Here is an 18945-nt window from a genome sequence, read left to right on the forward strand (position 1 = left end):
CAAACATTAGAGTTTAAACTGTTAGAGTACTGTAATTTCTATTGCTGACTTATTCATATTTGACGTTCAGGGTGAAGTGCGTCATCACAACTTGCCGTCTCCTCAAAATGACGCCGGAGTGAGCGAGGACGTCCCGTTTGATAAATTAAATTCCTCCGTCCTCGCGTCTCTTCCTCGCATCTCTCCCTCTCATCCTCGCTGGGAGGAGCTAAGGCGCGAGGAATAGACGCAAGTGAGGGAAACGAGGAGGCACGTTAATGTAATGAAAAGCACCCTAAAAATACTACGGAAAGGTGCTTCAGTGCTTCATTTTTAATCTCTTTTAGCATAGGTACACCTGGACATTCTTTACGAAAGAAAAGGAGATAATTCTGTCCCACAATTCCTTGCGGCAGCAAGCGACGCAACATTAACACACTCAAACGATTAAACTCACATTACACATCCACAGCGGTCCGCTTATCCAAAGCTGTGTTCAGCTTGTTTGATAACAGGATAAAAAAATGTAAAATGGATTATACGTTTTTCGTATGAATTGAAAAAACAGAAATTCAAGTGCCTTTCCTGTTTCCATCTTCAAATCGCCGTTGGAATAGAAATTAAACCAAAACCAGAAAACAACTTTTTTTTCACTTTTATTGTTATATCTATATTATCCGGCCATACTGCATCTCTACAAAAACACTGTCATTGACTATGCTTGAAACACTGTCAATTAACATTAGCCTAATTAATATTAGATCCTAACCGGTCCTGTCGACGCATCTGGGGATTAGAATAATCAGTGACATTACGCTGCATTTAACTTTTTCTTTCTTTGGCACTAAAACGACTGTAACGTTGAAAGATATCTACTTGAGTTTATTAAATGCTTGCAGGGATCACTCCCATTAAGAGAGACGCTATGCGCATTTACGCACCAGGCACAGCAGCGTAACTTTATTATTTAAAACTCCAGACATGCCGTTTCTTCACACGAAAATCGGCAACAAAATAATGCTTTGTATATTTGTTTATCCTGTTTTCAAACAAGTTGAACAGAGCTTTGGATGGAGGGAACACGGACCCACAGCCTGTATCAACCATAACAACTGTAAAGCACAATCAACTCAACATTTCAAGGTGTGTGGGTTGTGTGTGGTGGTTCTTAAACTATTATATGCATTATAGGCTAATAACAGATCGTAATCGGCATATTAACCATAACACAGAAGTCTGTCTTTCAAGAAAAAGGGATATGAGCCGTTTTTAGTCAGATGATGTTTTTAATTCAACATGTTTGAAACTTAAGAATGATGATATGTACCGTAGTAGATTTGTAGGCATAACATGTGATGTCTATCTTGCATATATTTAACATTTAATTTTATACAATAATTTGGATTCAGGAGGGTGAGCGTAAGCAAACATTCTCAATGTGACAATTTCTTTTCAGTTTTGTGACTGACAGGCTATATTCTTTTTTTTTAAATTCAATTCTGACCATTGTAAGTTATTTTTCACCGTGTTGTGTACGTTTCTATAGCCTTCATAAAACAGCATGGCAAGAACGCACGGGCGTTTTAAGATAAGATGCGTTTTTTGTAGTCCATCTTCAGAACATTGTAGTTTCACTACGTTAGACCTACGTCGATAACATCCGCCATCGCATAATTACGTAGCCCAATGTAAGTGGGGTCGGATTCTCTCTGCACCGCGATTGTCTTGCATCCCAACACCTCTTCTCATTTCTCAATTTGTACATCCTCGATTCCTTTCCTCGCCTCCTCTCCTCGTCTCTTAATCCCTCCTACCTGAGATGTGAGCGGAGGAGGCGAGGAGAGACACGAGGAGAGAGGGGTCGAGGCAACCGGCATTTAAGAAAATGAGACATCCTTGCTTCAGTGCCGTCATGTCATCATCTGTCCGTTGTTTTGTTACAACCTGCTGCTGTAATTTATGATCTCTGACAGATGAGCATAAGTGTTCATGACAATGTATAGATATACTTTTAATTCAAATCACAACGTGGCATAATATGACAAGAATGTAGGATGTCATACATTCACACACACACACACACACACACACACACACACATTTATATATCCTTGACGCACGACAAATGGTTTATATATTACAGCTGTGTGTCACGCCTCTTTTATACGTCACGGGTGCCGAAAAGATCTATCCTGTGCACCTCATTCAATGGGTGCATCCCAACTCTCTTAAATTGCATTCACGTTTCCCTCACTTGCGTTTTTCCTTTTCCAAGGAAACCAAGCGAGGAGAGAGGAAACGAGGAAATTTGTTTTGAGAGACATGACACGTCCTCGCCTTTGAAGCGTCATGTGAAGCGACGTCCGTTTCTGATGACGGTGACAGCTGATCACAGCTGGATCAGCTGTCAGTCGGCTTTAACAGCTGTAGAAACGTCTGATGGAGTTTGTGTCTGCACACATGTGCACTGTGCTAACACTAATAAAGGTGCACAGTTATCATCGCTAAAGTAGCTGTTTTCTCTCTGCAGCCTGTTACCTGTTTAACAAACACGTAAATAACAACCTGCATTTTGTATTTACACTTTGTACTGTGTCCTGCTTAGAGGCACAGGAACCATTTCTACTCACAGAATGCGTTTATACTACTATTTATTGATTATTTGCATCTGTATTTTTTGATAATCCTGATAATGAATTAATTATTCAATATCCCAGAATATGACTAGGGTGTCTTTTGAACACTGGAAAATATGTATTTGGCTAAATGTTTCAGGGAAAATGGAAATTATGAAACTCATATCAAACCCGACGCTCAGGAATTTTCAGCCTCACATGTGACTGAATGTAAATGATAAATGATGTAAAATATACATGTGTTTAACTGTTATTATGGATAAAATTAAAGTCAGGAAAAGTCTGTCAGCAAGAAACAGTTTAATGAGGGAAATAACAGATCATGAAAAGAAACATCTTTCTAATAAATGAAGAAAGTTGTTTATGGTTCTTTTGTATAAAGAGAACGTTATACATCCATGCTCGGAGCAGAACCGAGAGATTTGGGACGCTCGTCAAAATGGCGCATCAGGAACAATTTCCGGTTCAGGCAAGGAGCGAGGAGCGAGGAAAGATCAAATAAAAGACTTGAGATGTACCCTGTGAATCCATGCCCTACACTTTTCAAAGGAACGTCATCAGCAATTGCTCTTCTTTACATTTTATGGCATAAGGCAAACAATGAAAAAGCACCTTACCGCCACCACCTGGTATGGAGTGTGGATCAGTATTTTAAATCTAATAATGATAATAACAATAACAATAATGGAATAATACTGTATCCTCTCAGTCGAATTATTCATTTGAGATACCAAAATACTGAATTAAAAATGAATGACTCTTGTCTCCTGAGCTTCTCCACAAACTGAATAAATCAATAAATTCAATCATTAATCATTCATTTTCTAAGGCTAAGGCTGTTCACTGTCCTCACATTAAGTATGCAGGCTGCCAGGCCGCGAGGGTACGCTTGAGTGTTTCCATGTAGTTAAATTAAAATTCCTGACCCTGTTACTCATTTCATTTCATTTTTTCTGAATCGTTCTTCATGGTTCTGATATGTGCAGGTCTGCTGCTTTACTCTCAACAGATCTAGTCAGAGTGCTCAGTGAATTTTCCCTTTACATGAACTGCTAAACACTGCTGATATTATTTTCATATTAAATCCTCAACTAAGGACCTTCAAATTGTAGATGGACAATTAATAATTAGTATTATTATTTTCTTTTACATCGTCACTTTATAGCCTATTGCGGCAGGATTATGGGCAAATTTCTGCATGATGTCTGGTGAAGTTTGCACCCCAAGCGGACTCTCTTGAAGTCTGCCGATAATCCATTTGAGGCCCCTTATGGACTTGATTAATGGTGGCTTTCAATGGTGGGACAGACCTCTACACCTGCAGAATTCCCGGGAATGCGCATCTGCAAGTGTGGACATTTGGATTCAGCCTTGACTCAGAATCAGGTCAGACAGTGACCTGATTCTCCTTGATCTCCAGTCTCTCCTTGATCATAAAACTCACATCTTCCTCTTCATAAACATTGTTCTGTTCAGTCCTGCATGGCCAAATCTGATTTCTCTCATGCTGCACCTTCTGCTCATTGGACTCTTGACAACTACAGTATGTTTGAAATGAAAAAAGTCCTGAGACCTTTGTTGGAGCTCCTGAGAATGATCCACTGCCTTTATTGGAATAATAGTAAAAGTTTTTTTTAATTTAGTTGGACAGGTCTGAGTGTGCTCCATCAGTAAGTCTCATCATATTGCTCTTGGTGCTTGTGGTTGCGATGAGATGGTCAGATAAGCCAAAGGTTAACTTCATCCACAGACAACATGGGCCATTGTCTCTTATGTCAACCCCATAGCACCCTGGCATTCCTGGCATTTGTCCTTGCTGACCTATGTGGCAGCCAGGTCTGTACAGAATCTTAATATCTCAATAATCTTAACAATTAATAAATGACAGACAAGTTCTCCTAATGTAGAAAATAGAAATATCCTATTCACTTTATCAAGGTTTTGTCTGTACACAGGTGTACATGATTTCTGCTTGTTGAGGAACTGCATAAAATCTGTTTGCATTATTCATGGTTGTTTGTGTTCTTATAATAACACTGGATGACCATCTCTCTATAATAAAACTGGCTGGCTGCTAAGGCAAGTTTGAAAATAAGTGAAACCGAAACTGAACTCACATTCAAGTGGACATTTACAGTGTCTGAACTAGCTGCCACAGGTTCACCTCCGGATGTCACTGTTGAGTGTTGACCAAACTGACCAAACTCATACATACTGTCATAAACACATGTACAAAAATAAAATATAAGACTCTCTTGCCAAATAGTTAAGTGATCTGCTAAATATGGCATGTTTGTTATCCACCATACTAAAGATAAATCTCTATCTATTCTAATGGTTTTCCAGTAAACCTGATGCTGTCCTCCATAGTACTGTAGGCACTGCAGTACTGTGGGATTTGCATCATGGACAACAGTTACTGCAAGTATCACAAAATCCACTTAAACAAACCGTCTCTTGAAAATATTTGTGTGCATGTCAAAGTTTTTTCTTCATTGAGCATTTATGAAATTCACTCAGAAATAAGCTATAAAACATTTTTGAGTAAGTTTGACCACTTAAACTCCACATTAAAATCTTACATTCAAAATGTATATAACTGAGTCTAAAGGTTTTCAATATTTATATTGTTAATAATACCATATGAGGGAAATTATATTAAAAAAATGAATGACTGAATAAACAGGCAAAAAAAATGTACCCATAAAGTTGTGAGCTCAAGTTCAGTTCATTAGTAGGAAATATTAGTTTAATTATTTTCCAAATTCTGTTTTTATCTCAAAATGCCATTTCAGCAATGACTATTATATTTCATTTGATTGGCTGTCGATGTTGGGGTTCCATGATATATTTTGTGTATTTATTGATATTTATTTCATGTATTTACTAAATATCGAATGCTTAAGCTCTCCATGGCCCAAATAGGACATTTTATCTTCCTATAACTTAAGCTCTGGATGTGGCCCGTAAGTGTGAAGGCATAATAGTGGTGGAGCATCAGAGCATCCTGTGTGACCTGAGGGTGAGGTTCATCCTGGCAAGGCATGAGGTCATGAGGTCGTGGATCAGGTTAGTAGGAAGAAAAGCGGAGATCTGATGTTTATTTGACTTTGGTGTGCAAAAGTATACTCTTTATTCTTATTATATATCCAACTTTATTTTGCCCCAACCCCTCCCCTCCACCCAGCCCCCACAACCAGTGACATTCCCATGTCACTAGTTACTGTCACTGTTACAATAGCCAATCAGAGCTCACCTGCAGAAAGAAGGCAACCAAACAAAGAAGAGCAGAAAAAAGGGTTACTTTCAGTTTGTTTTTTCTTGTTAAATAGTAATAAATACATTGAGATGCAGTGGTTCTTACTTTATCCTTTTCTCTTAAGCAGAAGGGTTAAAAAGTTTTTTTTTTTTTATTTCTGTTTCTATTTCTTTTTATTTCTTTATTGATCTGTGTTGGATCTTTAGCAGCAATCCGGACCAGTTGTCATGGTGATTAGCAGCACAGAGAGGAGGAGCTGTCTGGAGGAGAAACACAACAGGAGAAGGAGGAGAGGAAGAGGAGAGCAGGGAGAGGGGGAGGAGGAGGAGATCCCTATGAGCGCCAGGAAGGCATCAGTGTCCTGTCACCTTCTCTTCCCTCCACCTCCCTTCCTCTCTCTGTACTCTGTCATAACCAGGCGGAGAGCAACAGAGGGAGGACAAAAACTCAAAGAAAAAGAGAGTTAAACACAGACAGGAGAGAGAATCCATGAGTCCTGAATCACACACATGTTGGTGTTTTCTCCCTTTGAAACCAGCTTCTGTCTTCTTGATGCAGCAGTAGATGTGTGTGTGTGTGTGTGTGTGTGTGTGTGTGTGTGTGTGTGTGTGTGTGTGTGTGTGTGTGTGTGTGTGTGGTGGGGGGGTGGGGGGTAAGACTGCTCGTCTAGAAGGGCTGTAAATATGAATATATTAATGTCATAACTAACCAGCGTGAACATGAATGTGTGCTCTCCTTCCACTTACAGCCTCCGAATGGAGTAAAATGGAAAGGCATGGCTCCTCTCTCTTTCCTCTTCCTCCTCCTCTCCAGGCTCAAACAACAACCAAGTAGAACACACAACTCCTCAAACCACAGAAAAATCAAATAATATTAAACAACAATAATAATATTAATAAAAACAAACTTGTCACAATCATTCCTTTCCAATTACAGTCGCAACAAAAGACAAAAAACTAAAACAGGATAAAAGGAGAGTTTTCCCAGTATCCTCCTCCTTCCTCCTCCCCCTCTCATGCAGAACAGACTGTCTCCTTCAGCACAAAGTTCATCTCTTTGTCTCTGAACTCTGGCTGTATGTGTGTAGTTGTAGTAGTTGTAGTTAAAATTGTATGGCTTTAGGGCATGGTTCAGGTTTTATCAAGAGTTGGCTGGCCCCTCATCTGAGTCTGGCCTCCCTCTGCCCCCTGCAGCAGGGTTATTGTTGTTGGAGGCAGGGTAGTAGTCCTCAGGGGGCGGGGCTTGTGGCCCTGGGGCGGTGGGGGCCGTCCGAGTCCGGAAGGCTGACAGTCCGATTGGCAGAGCGAGGGGCAGGGAGGCAGAGCCGAACTGAGAAGCCTCCATGGAAGACACTGCCCCCAGGTGGTGCAGCCCTAGGGACACGCCCACATCCATGCTGTCACTCATCTGGGGCGAGGATCCCTGCTGGCCCCCCCCTCCACCGATGCCCGCCTGTCCACCCTGCCGCAGGCCACGCCCACCATTCCCATGGTGGGAATAAGTCGGGTGGGGGTGATGGGGCGGGTCCAGGAAGTGGCGCTGGTGTTGTTGGGAGGCAGCTGGCTTGTGGAGCAGCAACTGGGTGTATGCTGGGTCCTGACCCCCACCTCCACCATCACTGCCTGGCCACATCCTCATCTGCTGCTGGGAGGGAGCCTGGTGGGGGGAGTCCAGGACACAAACACAGAGGTGAGACACATTCCAGAGTCCAGAGGTTCTAACAGTCCTGCTCTACTGCAGAAACCTGATGTAACACAACATGCATCCACTGATCTCAATCTGCTGTGAGGATCACTTCCTCACAGCATCTCCTCACTGGAGATGATACTAAATCCAAGTTTCGGGGACTTTCAGGGGTTGGCAGCAGTGCTGTCGATTGTGATTTGTCAAGCAGATAATTTAACACTGCATCTCTATCTACTAGGACAACAAATCCCTTGAACACACAACCAAACTACGAGGAGACAGACACAGAGCTGCAGTAGAGCAAATTCAATAAATAAAAAGTTGATGAACCTGCCCAATGCTGTTTCAGGTCAACATCTTGTGTTGGTTCCATTAGGGGCCTGAATTCTCCACTGGTATATAACCTTGTATCTCATATTAACATAACAGTTGTCTGTCCAATAACCACTTACTTTATTCACTTACCAAACAGACCATGAAAATGGTGATTTCTGATGACATATCCAAAAAGTCCTAAGTTTGTTAAATATAGTGGGAACCCAAAGAAAAACCTCATACCAAAGCCTCAAGCTTTTAGTTCAGGTTATGGGAAGCTCCAGGTTACTGGTTAAGTTCCTGTATTAGAAAGGGGCTGTAAGAAATGTAAATGTAATCATGCAGTCATGTAGTGCTGTCTGTACCTGAGGGCTGGTCATCTCATAGTCTGAATGTGTAACAGCAGAGTTGTAGTAGCGGTTACTGTAGCGGTAGTTGCGGTTGTCATTGGAAGAACCACTGGAGCCACCTGGAAAATAAAACAGATGAACATTAAACTCTACTATTGGCTGCGTTGATATTCTTTGTGGAAACAAGTCATTCATTTAGTCTACCTGGTTTGTCTTACTTTGGAACTGCCTTGACTACAAATCATTAAATATAAGCAAATGTGGAGCCCTCTAGTTATTCTACCAGCATGGCACAGAGATGTATCTTTTATTAGGGAGGTATCGCACCTAAGTTTGGTTCACTTTGTCGGACCAAAGGAAAACAAAAGTGCTGCAATTTGTGTTCACAACGACTTATTACAAACAGACCACGAGGTGGAATTATGGACTTACATGGACTATCAGGTAAGTCATTCATTGGACGACATGGTATTTTGCAGGTTTGTGGACTCACCAAAGAAAATCAAAACAAAGTGTTTTCCAGTTAGTGACAGCAGGACCTGCAGCACTTCACTGCTGCTTCATTTATCCTCTCTACTGTCACAAAGAGCCCACCAACAAATAGTTGGATATAAACATTATTGTGTCATGAAAAGATTCAGACAGCTAGAAATAAGACAGAAACAACTCTCACATTACAATGTAATCAAATTTTTAGTACTATTTTCAATCATGGCAGCATTTTGGTGCGGATAGATAAACGTGAAGAAGCTCCTTGCAGACATGGTTAACATGCATGCAGCAACTGCGCTTCTCAGGCAGGTAGCTTAAGTGCTACATTCTTCTCCTTACTGTTTCATTGGACATGGCTGTTACTGAGACATGAAGTGACATGTTTCCCTCTATCCTCATGTTTCATGGCACCTGTGACACTATGACTCATTTTCTTACACATCAATGAGGTAAATGAGTCATTTAAAAATCCAGGACAACTCATTCTTTTTTTGTTTTGTCCTTTCCCTGGAGCTGGAAAGTGGTGTTAGAGAAGAGGGGAAAGAGCTGGTGATGAACTGCAGGGAGAGAAGAGTCAGAAAATGTGTGGAGTGTGTGGAGCACACTGTGTGTGTTTTACCAGAGCTAGACACAGAGCTAGTAGTGGAGGTTGAATGGGAGTGGTCCATGGCAGGAGAGGTGGATGTAGATGAACTGGTGTTGGTTCCTTCATCTGTTGTCTTCTTGAAGAAATTGTGCTGCAGGGCGTAGAATGGTGTGATACGGCTTTTAGGGTCGTAGTCCAGCATGCGCAGGATCAGGTCTGGAAGAGGACAAACAATGACATGATGATGATGATGACATTTTGTAGTAAACACAGCCATGGATGCCTGGTTATGTTTTAAAATGGGGGAGCAAACTTGGAAAGATAAATAATTGGCAGCCTAACCTTTTGGATTAAGTCAAGAAACAGCCACCTGCACTAGTCTAGATTAGTTAGACTGAGGGTGCTAGAATGTATCAAAAACAGTATACAATTGGGTGGATCAGGACAGGAAATGATTATTAGAAGAATGGCTATTTCATATTTGAAGTTATATTTATAAAAACATTATGTAGACTAAAATGGTAGTAGTTTACCTAAAGACCTATTATTGGGAATCACGAGAAAATTTCAGAGTGTTCAGTTACTTGAGTGTCATGGTCAACATGTGAGAGTTGGCAGCCCTGTTTATAGCCACGAACATCCCATCTTCATAGCCAAATTCTGTCCGATCAGTGAGCTAATGTTAGGTGGGTGGGCTAGCAAAGTTAGCTTACAATGACTTGCAAATCTGTTTGGCATTTCGGCAACAGCACAATCCTACTTTTAGCTTGCTTAAAGTTTGGCTGCAGTCAGTGGGCCAAGAAGGTTCATTCAACAAATGCTAGCCTATCTTTTCCTATGTTCAATTTTCGGTCAATGATTGCAGTTAGCTAAATGGCATGTTTCTCCCCTTTGTAAATAGTCAGCCTCCTGTGTGGATTGACAGCCAAAGCATTCTGTGGCAAACGATCAGTGACAAGTTCAACCAACTCAAAGGGTGGTCAAAAAATTTTTGTCAGGGGCTGAAAATAGTAAAATGATCATTGATATAGGCTGCTTAAAGGACTAGTGTGTAGGATTTAGTGGCATCTAGCAGTGAGGTTGCAGACTGCAGCCAACTGAATACCACCTTTTGTACCACCTTCATGGTGAGGTGCATATTAACAATGCATCTGATCAAATTCACTTGACACTTAACAGTGTTTGTTTGGCTCTTTCCTGGGTTAAGAGGTCAGTCATTGATGGCACTTTCACCATATACTTTAAACTAGAAACTCAAACTCTGACATGTTGAGCTTCTTCGTAAGACGTGTGCTTCTGTGTAAACATTTCATACATCTTCATGCTCAGCTCTAAGAGCTAATAGTCATACTTTCTGGACAGTTATTGTCTAAATGAGATGTATCATTCAGTGTCTACCTCAGATCTTTCTACTTTTACAAGACTACCCAGTTAACAGGTGTGTAATGTTTCAATGAGACTTCTCCCGTAAGAGTGTGTGCTAATGCAGAGTAGTTTCCTGGGTGTCATTGTGGCTCAATGTTTAGCACTGTTGCCTCATAATAACAAAAGCAACAGAGGTTGGATTCTCACTGCAGCCTTTCCTGTTGTTGACAAAGATGTTCCTGCCAATACAACTGAAGCTGGTTGAGCAGGGTTTTTAGCCTCTGTGAAGCACTGACTGAACTGAAGTGAGTACACTCAAATTATCTTCAGATAATTCAGCTTTTGTCAGTTGTGCATGCAATATGACCACATGGTAGAGTAAAGTGAGCACTATTTGTATGAACCATTATAACCTACTAGTGCAGTGCCCGTTCAAAACGTATCTGTTCAGAACAGGCCGATTACATATTATTTCTTGAGAACCGCATATATATGTATCAATTGACAAACGTATTAATTAAAACGATAAGGATTTAATAAATTTAATGATTTCAATCCAGACAGAAACTTCACCAGTGGGATTTAACAGAGGTCGAACCATAGAAACAGTTTAAGGTCTCCCATGGGACGATTCTGCTGCCAATCAAATGTGCGCTCCTATTGGCTAGTTTTACTGCCTCCGCCTCTGCTTTTTCTCCTGTGTGAGCTTGTTCTTCTCCCTCGGGCAGTTTAATTGAGCAGGGCGCTTGCCTTTGTCCCGCTCAGCAAGTCCGAACCCAGAAGCCCCGCCCCACTGTGGTGTGACAGTGTTTATATCAAACAGCCCCTGCTGCAGTCAGGCACAGAGCTGAGTGGCTCGCTGTTCGTTTGTTTATTCAAAGTTTATTAATATTAAATGTGTTGCGTGTCCAAATTGCACCAAAAGAGCGTCTGTCTCCACAGTAAATCACCTGCTGAGTGTTTGATGGTTGTTTATTTGTACTTTAGAATGTAACCGCTGTGAAACAATGAAAAAATAACGTTGTATTTCTGTCATTCACAGGCTTTCTCTCTCTCAGAGAAAGCTTTCAAGCCTGTCTGTCACTTGCTCGTGCTCTCAGCTCGCTCGCACTCTCACTCTCTTTTCCTCTTGTCTTTTTTAAAATAAGTCGGGAAACCCATAACAAAGCCTAGCTTTTAACGTTATCAAACAGAGAGAGATGTCATCCCCTCTTATCTCTCATGGCAGGGTTGTACAGCTCTGATCATGACATGAAGTTGCAGAGGCCAGAAGCCCTGCCCCACTGCCGCAGAGCGTAATGGCTTGTTGATTGCTTGTTTATTCCAAGTTTATTAATATTAAACGTGTCCAAAGTGCACCAAATTTGACCCTGCACTTCCTTGGGTCCCTAGCAATGTAGCCGCCAAGTGTGAAGTAGATCGAATTAACAGTACATACATACAAACATACAGACAGACAGACAGATAGACAGAGATTCCTTGCCATAGAGAGATGGTTATGAGCAGTGTGTGAAAAGGCCTCCTCTAGTGGTGATGTTCCCTTCAGGACCACCATCCTTCTGATCTCTCCAAGAACATGAACTATGCCTCCCTTCAAACCAGTCAAAGCTCAGCAAACAGATCCATCCTTCTGCTCCACAACACAAAGACTCTCCCAGATGAAAAGGACTTCATTCTTAAAGGGAAACTCCACCTATTGTAAACATCAGCATTTCCAGGTGTTGGAAAGCCTAAAAAGCCTTTTGTGTCTCCAGAGGGAGCTGTGTAAAATCTGATTAATTGAATAAGTTGATGATGTGGAGTAAGAAGGAAGTGAGGTTACCAGACCTCTGTAGCTCCTCATCTCTGCTAGAGGCTAGCAGCTCCAGGCTAAAAAAGCCACAAATAGCATAACACATCCGAATCTGTACAGTTGAGTGAATAAGAAAGACAATATCTCTGGTTCTGCTGTGCTGCACAATTTTGATCCTTTTTAAAAACAATTTATTGTGAGTCCAATAATGTTATTGGAGAGCAATGCTGAATCAGTGGAGTACTCCTAACAGTTTCAGTTGTTGCCTGGTGCGAAGTGTGTGTAGACCAGGCGAGACTGTTTGGAATGAGGAAGAAGTTACCTTTGTGTGTGCAACCAGAAGGCTTATAAACTAAATGTTTGTAATACTGCTTCTGGTTTGTTCAGCAGTGTATTTAACACTGGAGAGATTTCATGGTCAGCTGATAACTGACAGTGAAATTTCTGAAACTAATGGGAAAACTCTGCTACAAGTCTGACCATCAGTGACCATGCCCTGAATTCATTTTATGGGCCACCAGATGGCAGAGATGCATTGTTCATGTCCACTGATAGAGCTAGATGAGTTGCCCAGCACTGCACAGCCATATTAATTAACTGTTGCCATATTGTATATTGTTTTATTGCATGGTTGTAACTGGTATCGCAGGTTAGCAAAGTGTGTGTTTCTTCATTGTATCACTTGGCTTGTGTTTCAACAGGTTTAATATACATAATGTGTCATCATCGTAATGATTAAATCTTCCTAAATGATAATCTTTCTAAGCTATTTTTGGAATTTCCTCAATAGACAATCTAAGGTACAAGTTCTGGGTTGGTTTGAGGTTTTGGGTTATGCCCTAAACATGCATGACTAAAATAGACCTGTACCCAACCTTTAAGTTGAAAATGACAGGCTGTCTTGGGAGTTGGCCAATTTCTGGTTGCAGACAACCTGATCTTTTTCTTTACAACTATACCACTGACTTTTATTGCTACTACTGATGAAGGTGAAGCTGGTTAGCAAGTGATCATCATATGTAATCTAAGCAGGGTGATGTATGTTAGTTACTGTAAATTCTCAAAAACTGGACTTTATTTACCTCAACTGCAGAGAGAATTTATTTGAAACAGGCTTGTAATAGAGGCCGGTATTAACTTCTCTCCACAGCACTAATTCCTTCAGTACAACAACAGACTCATGTCCTTTTCAACCTCTCTGTTTATCACCAATACTGTTCTCATTTGCTCATCAGGTGCTTCTCCCTACAATTTTTGCAATCACTGTTAAATTACCACCATGTGAGATAATATAGTACATGTAATTCCATCCCTTTTCTATTCTTTATTCATGTCAGTACATCTGGGGAATACAAATATAAACCAATAATCTTTGGTGAATCAATGCAATGTCCCTCCCTGCAGGCTGTTTGTAGATCAACACAAAGTGCTGCTTTACCTTTAAACTTCAGGTAGTCACAGGGGGCGTGTCCTGGCTCTCCTGCCCTTCGTCCCCCTGGGCCCCCAGTCTCTACACCCAAAATCTCATGAAGACGCCGTGTCGCTGGGGGCTTGTACTCCTGGAAGACACAAATGACACACATACACACACGCACACACAAATATTTAGACACATAAAAATATTAATTCTGGATCTTCCATTAACATGAACAAGCAGTGAAGGGCTTAGTACTCTAACACATGCACATACAGTAGGTAGGTTATAAATGCATGTTTATCTATATTTAGATGAACACTGAGCGGGTAAAGACAGCCACTAGGGTCACAGTGGTGATGGTCATGCCTCTGATCAGACTGATGTCAACCGCTTAGCTGGTGGCGCACCTATAGCAGCCACACAATAGGACTCTAAGTGTTGGCTGTGTGCAACTGGATTTGCACATGAACCTCAACAAATGAATGACTTCACATCCCCAGGCCTCAGTAATGTTCTGGAGCACAACCAAGTTCTGGTGGTGTATCTGAGGCAACTCCTGTTGGATGTACAACATCAATTTGACAGCCTTCCTGGTGTCTTATGCCCCATAAGGCCCCTCAACTTCTACAGGAAGGGCTGACAGTCATTTTTGCCAGAGAGCCTGGTACATTCCAGGATCTCCCAGTGTGGGAGCAGACAGCATGTCCAAGGAAGGGTACTGGAGATGGGACATGTTTTACATTAAACTGGCAGCATGTTTGTTCAGTGTCCTCTCTGGTTCTCCCAGTGACACCCCACCAGTGCCTCATGGCTTGGCAGTTGAGAGGGATAAGTTGAGCAGCTTGTGCCTCCCAGTCACTGTAGCTTTCATGGTCCAAAATGGTCATGCTGTATCCACCTTAGGGGTGTTTGCAGTAGTGATCGCAGCTGGTCATGACAGCTTCAACCACTTCACAGCCAGGATTTTTTCCTTACCACACAAATTAGTAAAGCCATTCAAACTGTCACAGTAACCACCATAAAAAATAATTTAAACCTCAGATGTTATAAAATAATTGGTTCCTAAATACCATAATGACCTGAATATAAAGAAACCCTTTTTTTAAGATGACCCCCCCTTTTCCAACACCTGTTTTTGGATAAATACATTTTGAATATATATATATATATATATATATATATATATATATATATTCTCTCACTCGGTCCTTGGTGCAGTGTTGGTGGGGGCACTGTCTAGGTCAGATTGATGCCTTTTTTCTCCTTTTCAGCTCCTAGCCTGGAGCATATGGTTAGGTCTGACCACTCGATCTCTTTGCCCAGCCAGCAGTTGGGTCTGGATTGCTATGTACACAGATTCAGGCCCAGCTGGAAGTACATCACATCCCTAGTGAACTTTACCTCTGGTGGTTGCCAATAGCGAAGCCTGTTAGAAGGTGTAGAATGTACAAAATTGAAAGCTGGCCCCTGTTCCTGTTGTATTCCCCTTGCTGAGATCAAAGGAGATGAACTGCAGCTGTGCTGGTGTTTATAGTGTGCGGATGCTACCTCCTGATTGGGTGGTGAGGATCTGTTTCAGGGTGCCGAGGCGAAGCACACTAGAGGGCTACACACATACTCATAGAACAGGAGTTACATCCAGGTAACTACTATATATGTAGCACAACAAGCTAGTGAAGGATTGTAAACAGAACTGTGTCTCTGCGCACATGTTCTATCAAGAGATTTTTGCCACCACAAATACAATGGTGATGTACTGAAATCCATGTTGCTTATGATACTGAAAAACGCCATTTGTAACAGTGTGTTCACACCAAATGCGAAGTGCATTTTTCGCGCAGTACCATTACATATAAAGTCAATGCAAAGACGTGAATAGACACGAATGTGTGTCACGAATGACACAAATTTGCGAGTTATAAATATTTAACTTGAGCGACAAATTTGCACATATCACGGGGTTTTGCGGAGTGTTGTGTGTGAAGGACTGGAGGGATGGAGCTGCTGCTTGCCGACAGATAGCTGCTGACAGCACATGGGAGCTCTGGAGGAGAGAACCAGGGGCAGAGCCAGAGCTTCTGAGGGAATAACATCCGGAGTCGCACTGGATTCTGCTCTACTCCAGAGCCATTTACTGGCAGGAAGAGAGCTCAGAGTTTATTTTTTAAACTTTTGGGATTAAAAAGTGGATTTATTTTCACTCTCACTTCTCAACCTGTGCAGCAGTGAGCCACAGAGGTGCCGACCTCCACTGTTGGGTGTTATAATGTAATTAGTCTCTCTTCGTCCATGTTGACTGCTGACTGGAGGGGAAATGTACTTGAATGTACTTCATGGACATACAGGAGAGGGGAAAAAGAAGACAGACAGGGGGGAAATAAAAGAAGAACCGTAGTTCCTGGTGAGTTTCAGTCAGAGGCTGAACTGAACACGTGCACACACACACACACACACACACACACACACACACACACACACACACATAGAGTTGGTGCCTGCCGTTGCTTGCTAGCTTATGGCTAATGTACAGTAATGTATTCTGGCTGTTTGGGGCAAATAAACACAAATGATCCTGTGGTCAAACTCCTGCGAGTAATGCCAATTAACACCAATGATACCATGGTCAAACTTGCACGAGTAACGCGAGGCAAAAATTCACCTCAAGTTTGGTGTGAGCACAGCATAAGAGAACAACAACCCATGTCTTAGGGCCTCTACCACGAAGCAGGTTCAACTGTTTCTGCTGTCAACGCGGAGAGAGGAAACATAGTCAATGTCTGATAAAAGCCTAGAACAATAAAATGATCATACTGGCCTTTAAAAATATATATCGTGACAATTTTCAAGAGAGGGTATAATATTCATATATAAGTGTATTGTATTGTGTGTGTTGTATTGTTTAACTGGAAATACCACATTGGATTCTTGTACATCATGTCACCACCAGGAGTTAGAAGACATGAGTAGTGAATGGAACTGAAATCCAATACCTTCTTGATGTCTTTGTTCTTCTTCACTGTCCACAGACCGTCTGACAGCTTGTCAAAATACTTCCTGGCCTTAGGAGCTGCATCCAGCATGTGGCTGGGTGGAACCCCCAGAACTTCCACAATCTTATTCATCTGGTCAACCTAAACACACACACACACACACACACACACACACACACACACACACACACACACACACACACACACACACACACACACACACACACACACACACACACAAATCAGTCTTTGCTCCTACAAATAAAGTCAGTGTGACTAGAATACAATTGATGTCTTTCAGCAGACACACAGAATGCCTGTGTGTGCTCATACACATGTATAAACCCTCTCACTATGTAAACAAGTCTTGCCTGCACTCTGTAGAATGAGCAGAGGCAAGAGGAAATTAATGGGAAGTTATGTCAACAAGGAAATATATTGTTTAAAAAAACTATTAATGTCTAATATTCAGCAATTCTACTCTATGATACCTCCTATGATGTATTATGATACACTTAACTAGATGTCAAAATCTCATAAGATGTATAATTGATGAGTGTAGCTGAGTATAAAAACGAATCTCTGAGATACAGTAGCAGTCAACTGTTTGGACAAACTTTCTCATTCAAGGGAATGGGAAAGTGCAACCAAATTTTTGACTGGTACCGTACAGCAGGAGAGAACATACTGTAGCTTAGAATACAACACAGCTCTAAGCTTACTGTACAACTAGACAGCAAACTATGACTTAAAAACATGTTGAATCAATTGTGAATGTCAATTAGGGATACTACTGAATCATCACTCAGCCATATTTAATATATTTCTGGTGTTGTTGCTTTTACCTCATTGGAGCCACTGAAGAGAGGCTCTCCTGTGTGCATCTCCACCAGGATACATCCCAGAGACCACATGTCGATGGCCAGGTCATATGGCATTCCCAACAGAACCTCAGGAGAGCGGTAAAACCTGCTCTGGATGTACTGATAGATCTGAGAGGAGTATCAGAGAGAACAGTAACATCATTAACAACATTAAAGCTCTGTTTATTTATAGGTTGAATTAAGATGAAATTGAATAACACCTTTGTCAGTGTTTTGCCTGCTGTTTCAGTGGCTGTCCACTGTGAGGAGCTATGTTCTCCTCAGAGAGCAGCAGTCAAGGACAGTCTGTTACTGCCATTCAGGGAATTAACCCTGAATGGCAGAATGGCCAAAGTGAGGCTTACTAAAACCTTAGTGTATGTTTAAATGTTTACTGGGACATGTTTGTAATACAGTTATTCATCAGTTATCCATCTGCTCTCTAAACCCTCTAATACTGATGAGGGTCTAGGCCGGGGGGATGCATCTCCCTGCAAGCACTGGGCAAGAGGCAATTATAGTTAATTATATTATATTAGGTGAAATACACATATTTATAAAATAACAATACTATGACAGGCATATTTGGAGGGTTTTATGTGTGTTTGAACATGTTGACAAGCTCTTCAGTGTGTGAATGCTGCTCACCCTCTGTCCGAGCTGGCAGGAGGAGCCAAAGTCAACTATCTTTATAGCAGATCTTTTGGGGTTACACAGCAGGATGTTCTCTGGTTTCAGGTCACAGTGGATGATTGACAGCTCTGGAGTGGCCAGGAATAATAATGCTGTGGACAAAAAACAGATTTTTATCATCAGGACCACCTTCCACACTGCTCACATTTGGTGAAGACTGTGACTAAGCCTATAGAACAATTATTGTATAGGTAAGTAAAAAAATGTGTGTAATTATATGTATAGCCAATTCTAAGATTATTTATACTGTATATAATTTGTTTCTTGAGATTGTAGCAGCAATAAACATGCATTTATTTGCTCTCCACCAACTCCTAAGGGAAATATATGTCTCTTTGGCTGCTAAACGTTCCACTATGTTCACCAGCTAGTCTCTAAATGTGTCTGTCTGCTACCTGAACAGGTAGTGTATATTGAGTTTTTAGAGCTGAAAACAGCTGCCTGCTGCTGCTGTTGCTGGAAACAAGGTTGATGAAAGTGCAGAGACTGAACCAAACAGTAAGGTTGTGGGCTGTGAAACCT

General features: G+C 41.4%; 1 protein-coding gene across 3 annotated transcripts in view; it reads right to left on the reverse strand.

The window, feature by feature from the left end:
* Positions 1-5999: 5999 nt before the first annotated feature.
* The window catches only part of dyrk1b (dual-specificity tyrosine-(Y)-phosphorylation regulated kinase 1B), a 93948-nt gene continuing 81002 nt past the window's right edge, over positions 6000-18945 (reverse strand). For all 3 annotated transcript variants that reach the window (XM_044358489.1, XM_044358488.1, XM_044358487.1), the window contains 7 exons: positions 18379-18515; positions 17713-17859; positions 16868-17008; positions 13899-14019; positions 9337-9519; positions 8241-8344; positions 6000-7530 (listed from right to left, as the gene is read on the reverse strand). In XM_044358489.1, the coding sequence (XP_044214424.1) occupies positions 7015-7530; positions 8241-8344; positions 9337-9519; positions 13899-14019; positions 16868-17008; positions 17713-17859; positions 18379-18515 (1349 nt within the window). In that variant the 3' untranslated portion in view covers positions 6000-7014. The remainder of the gene's footprint in view (positions 7531-8240; positions 8345-9336; positions 9520-13898; positions 14020-16867; positions 17009-17712; positions 17860-18378; positions 18516-18945) is intronic.

Source organism: Thunnus albacares, chromosome 8 (assembly GCF_914725855.1).
Source record: "Thunnus albacares chromosome 8, fThuAlb1.1, whole genome shotgun sequence".
NCBI classification, from domain to species: domain Eukaryota; kingdom Metazoa; phylum Chordata; class Actinopteri; order Scombriformes; family Scombridae; genus Thunnus; species Thunnus albacares.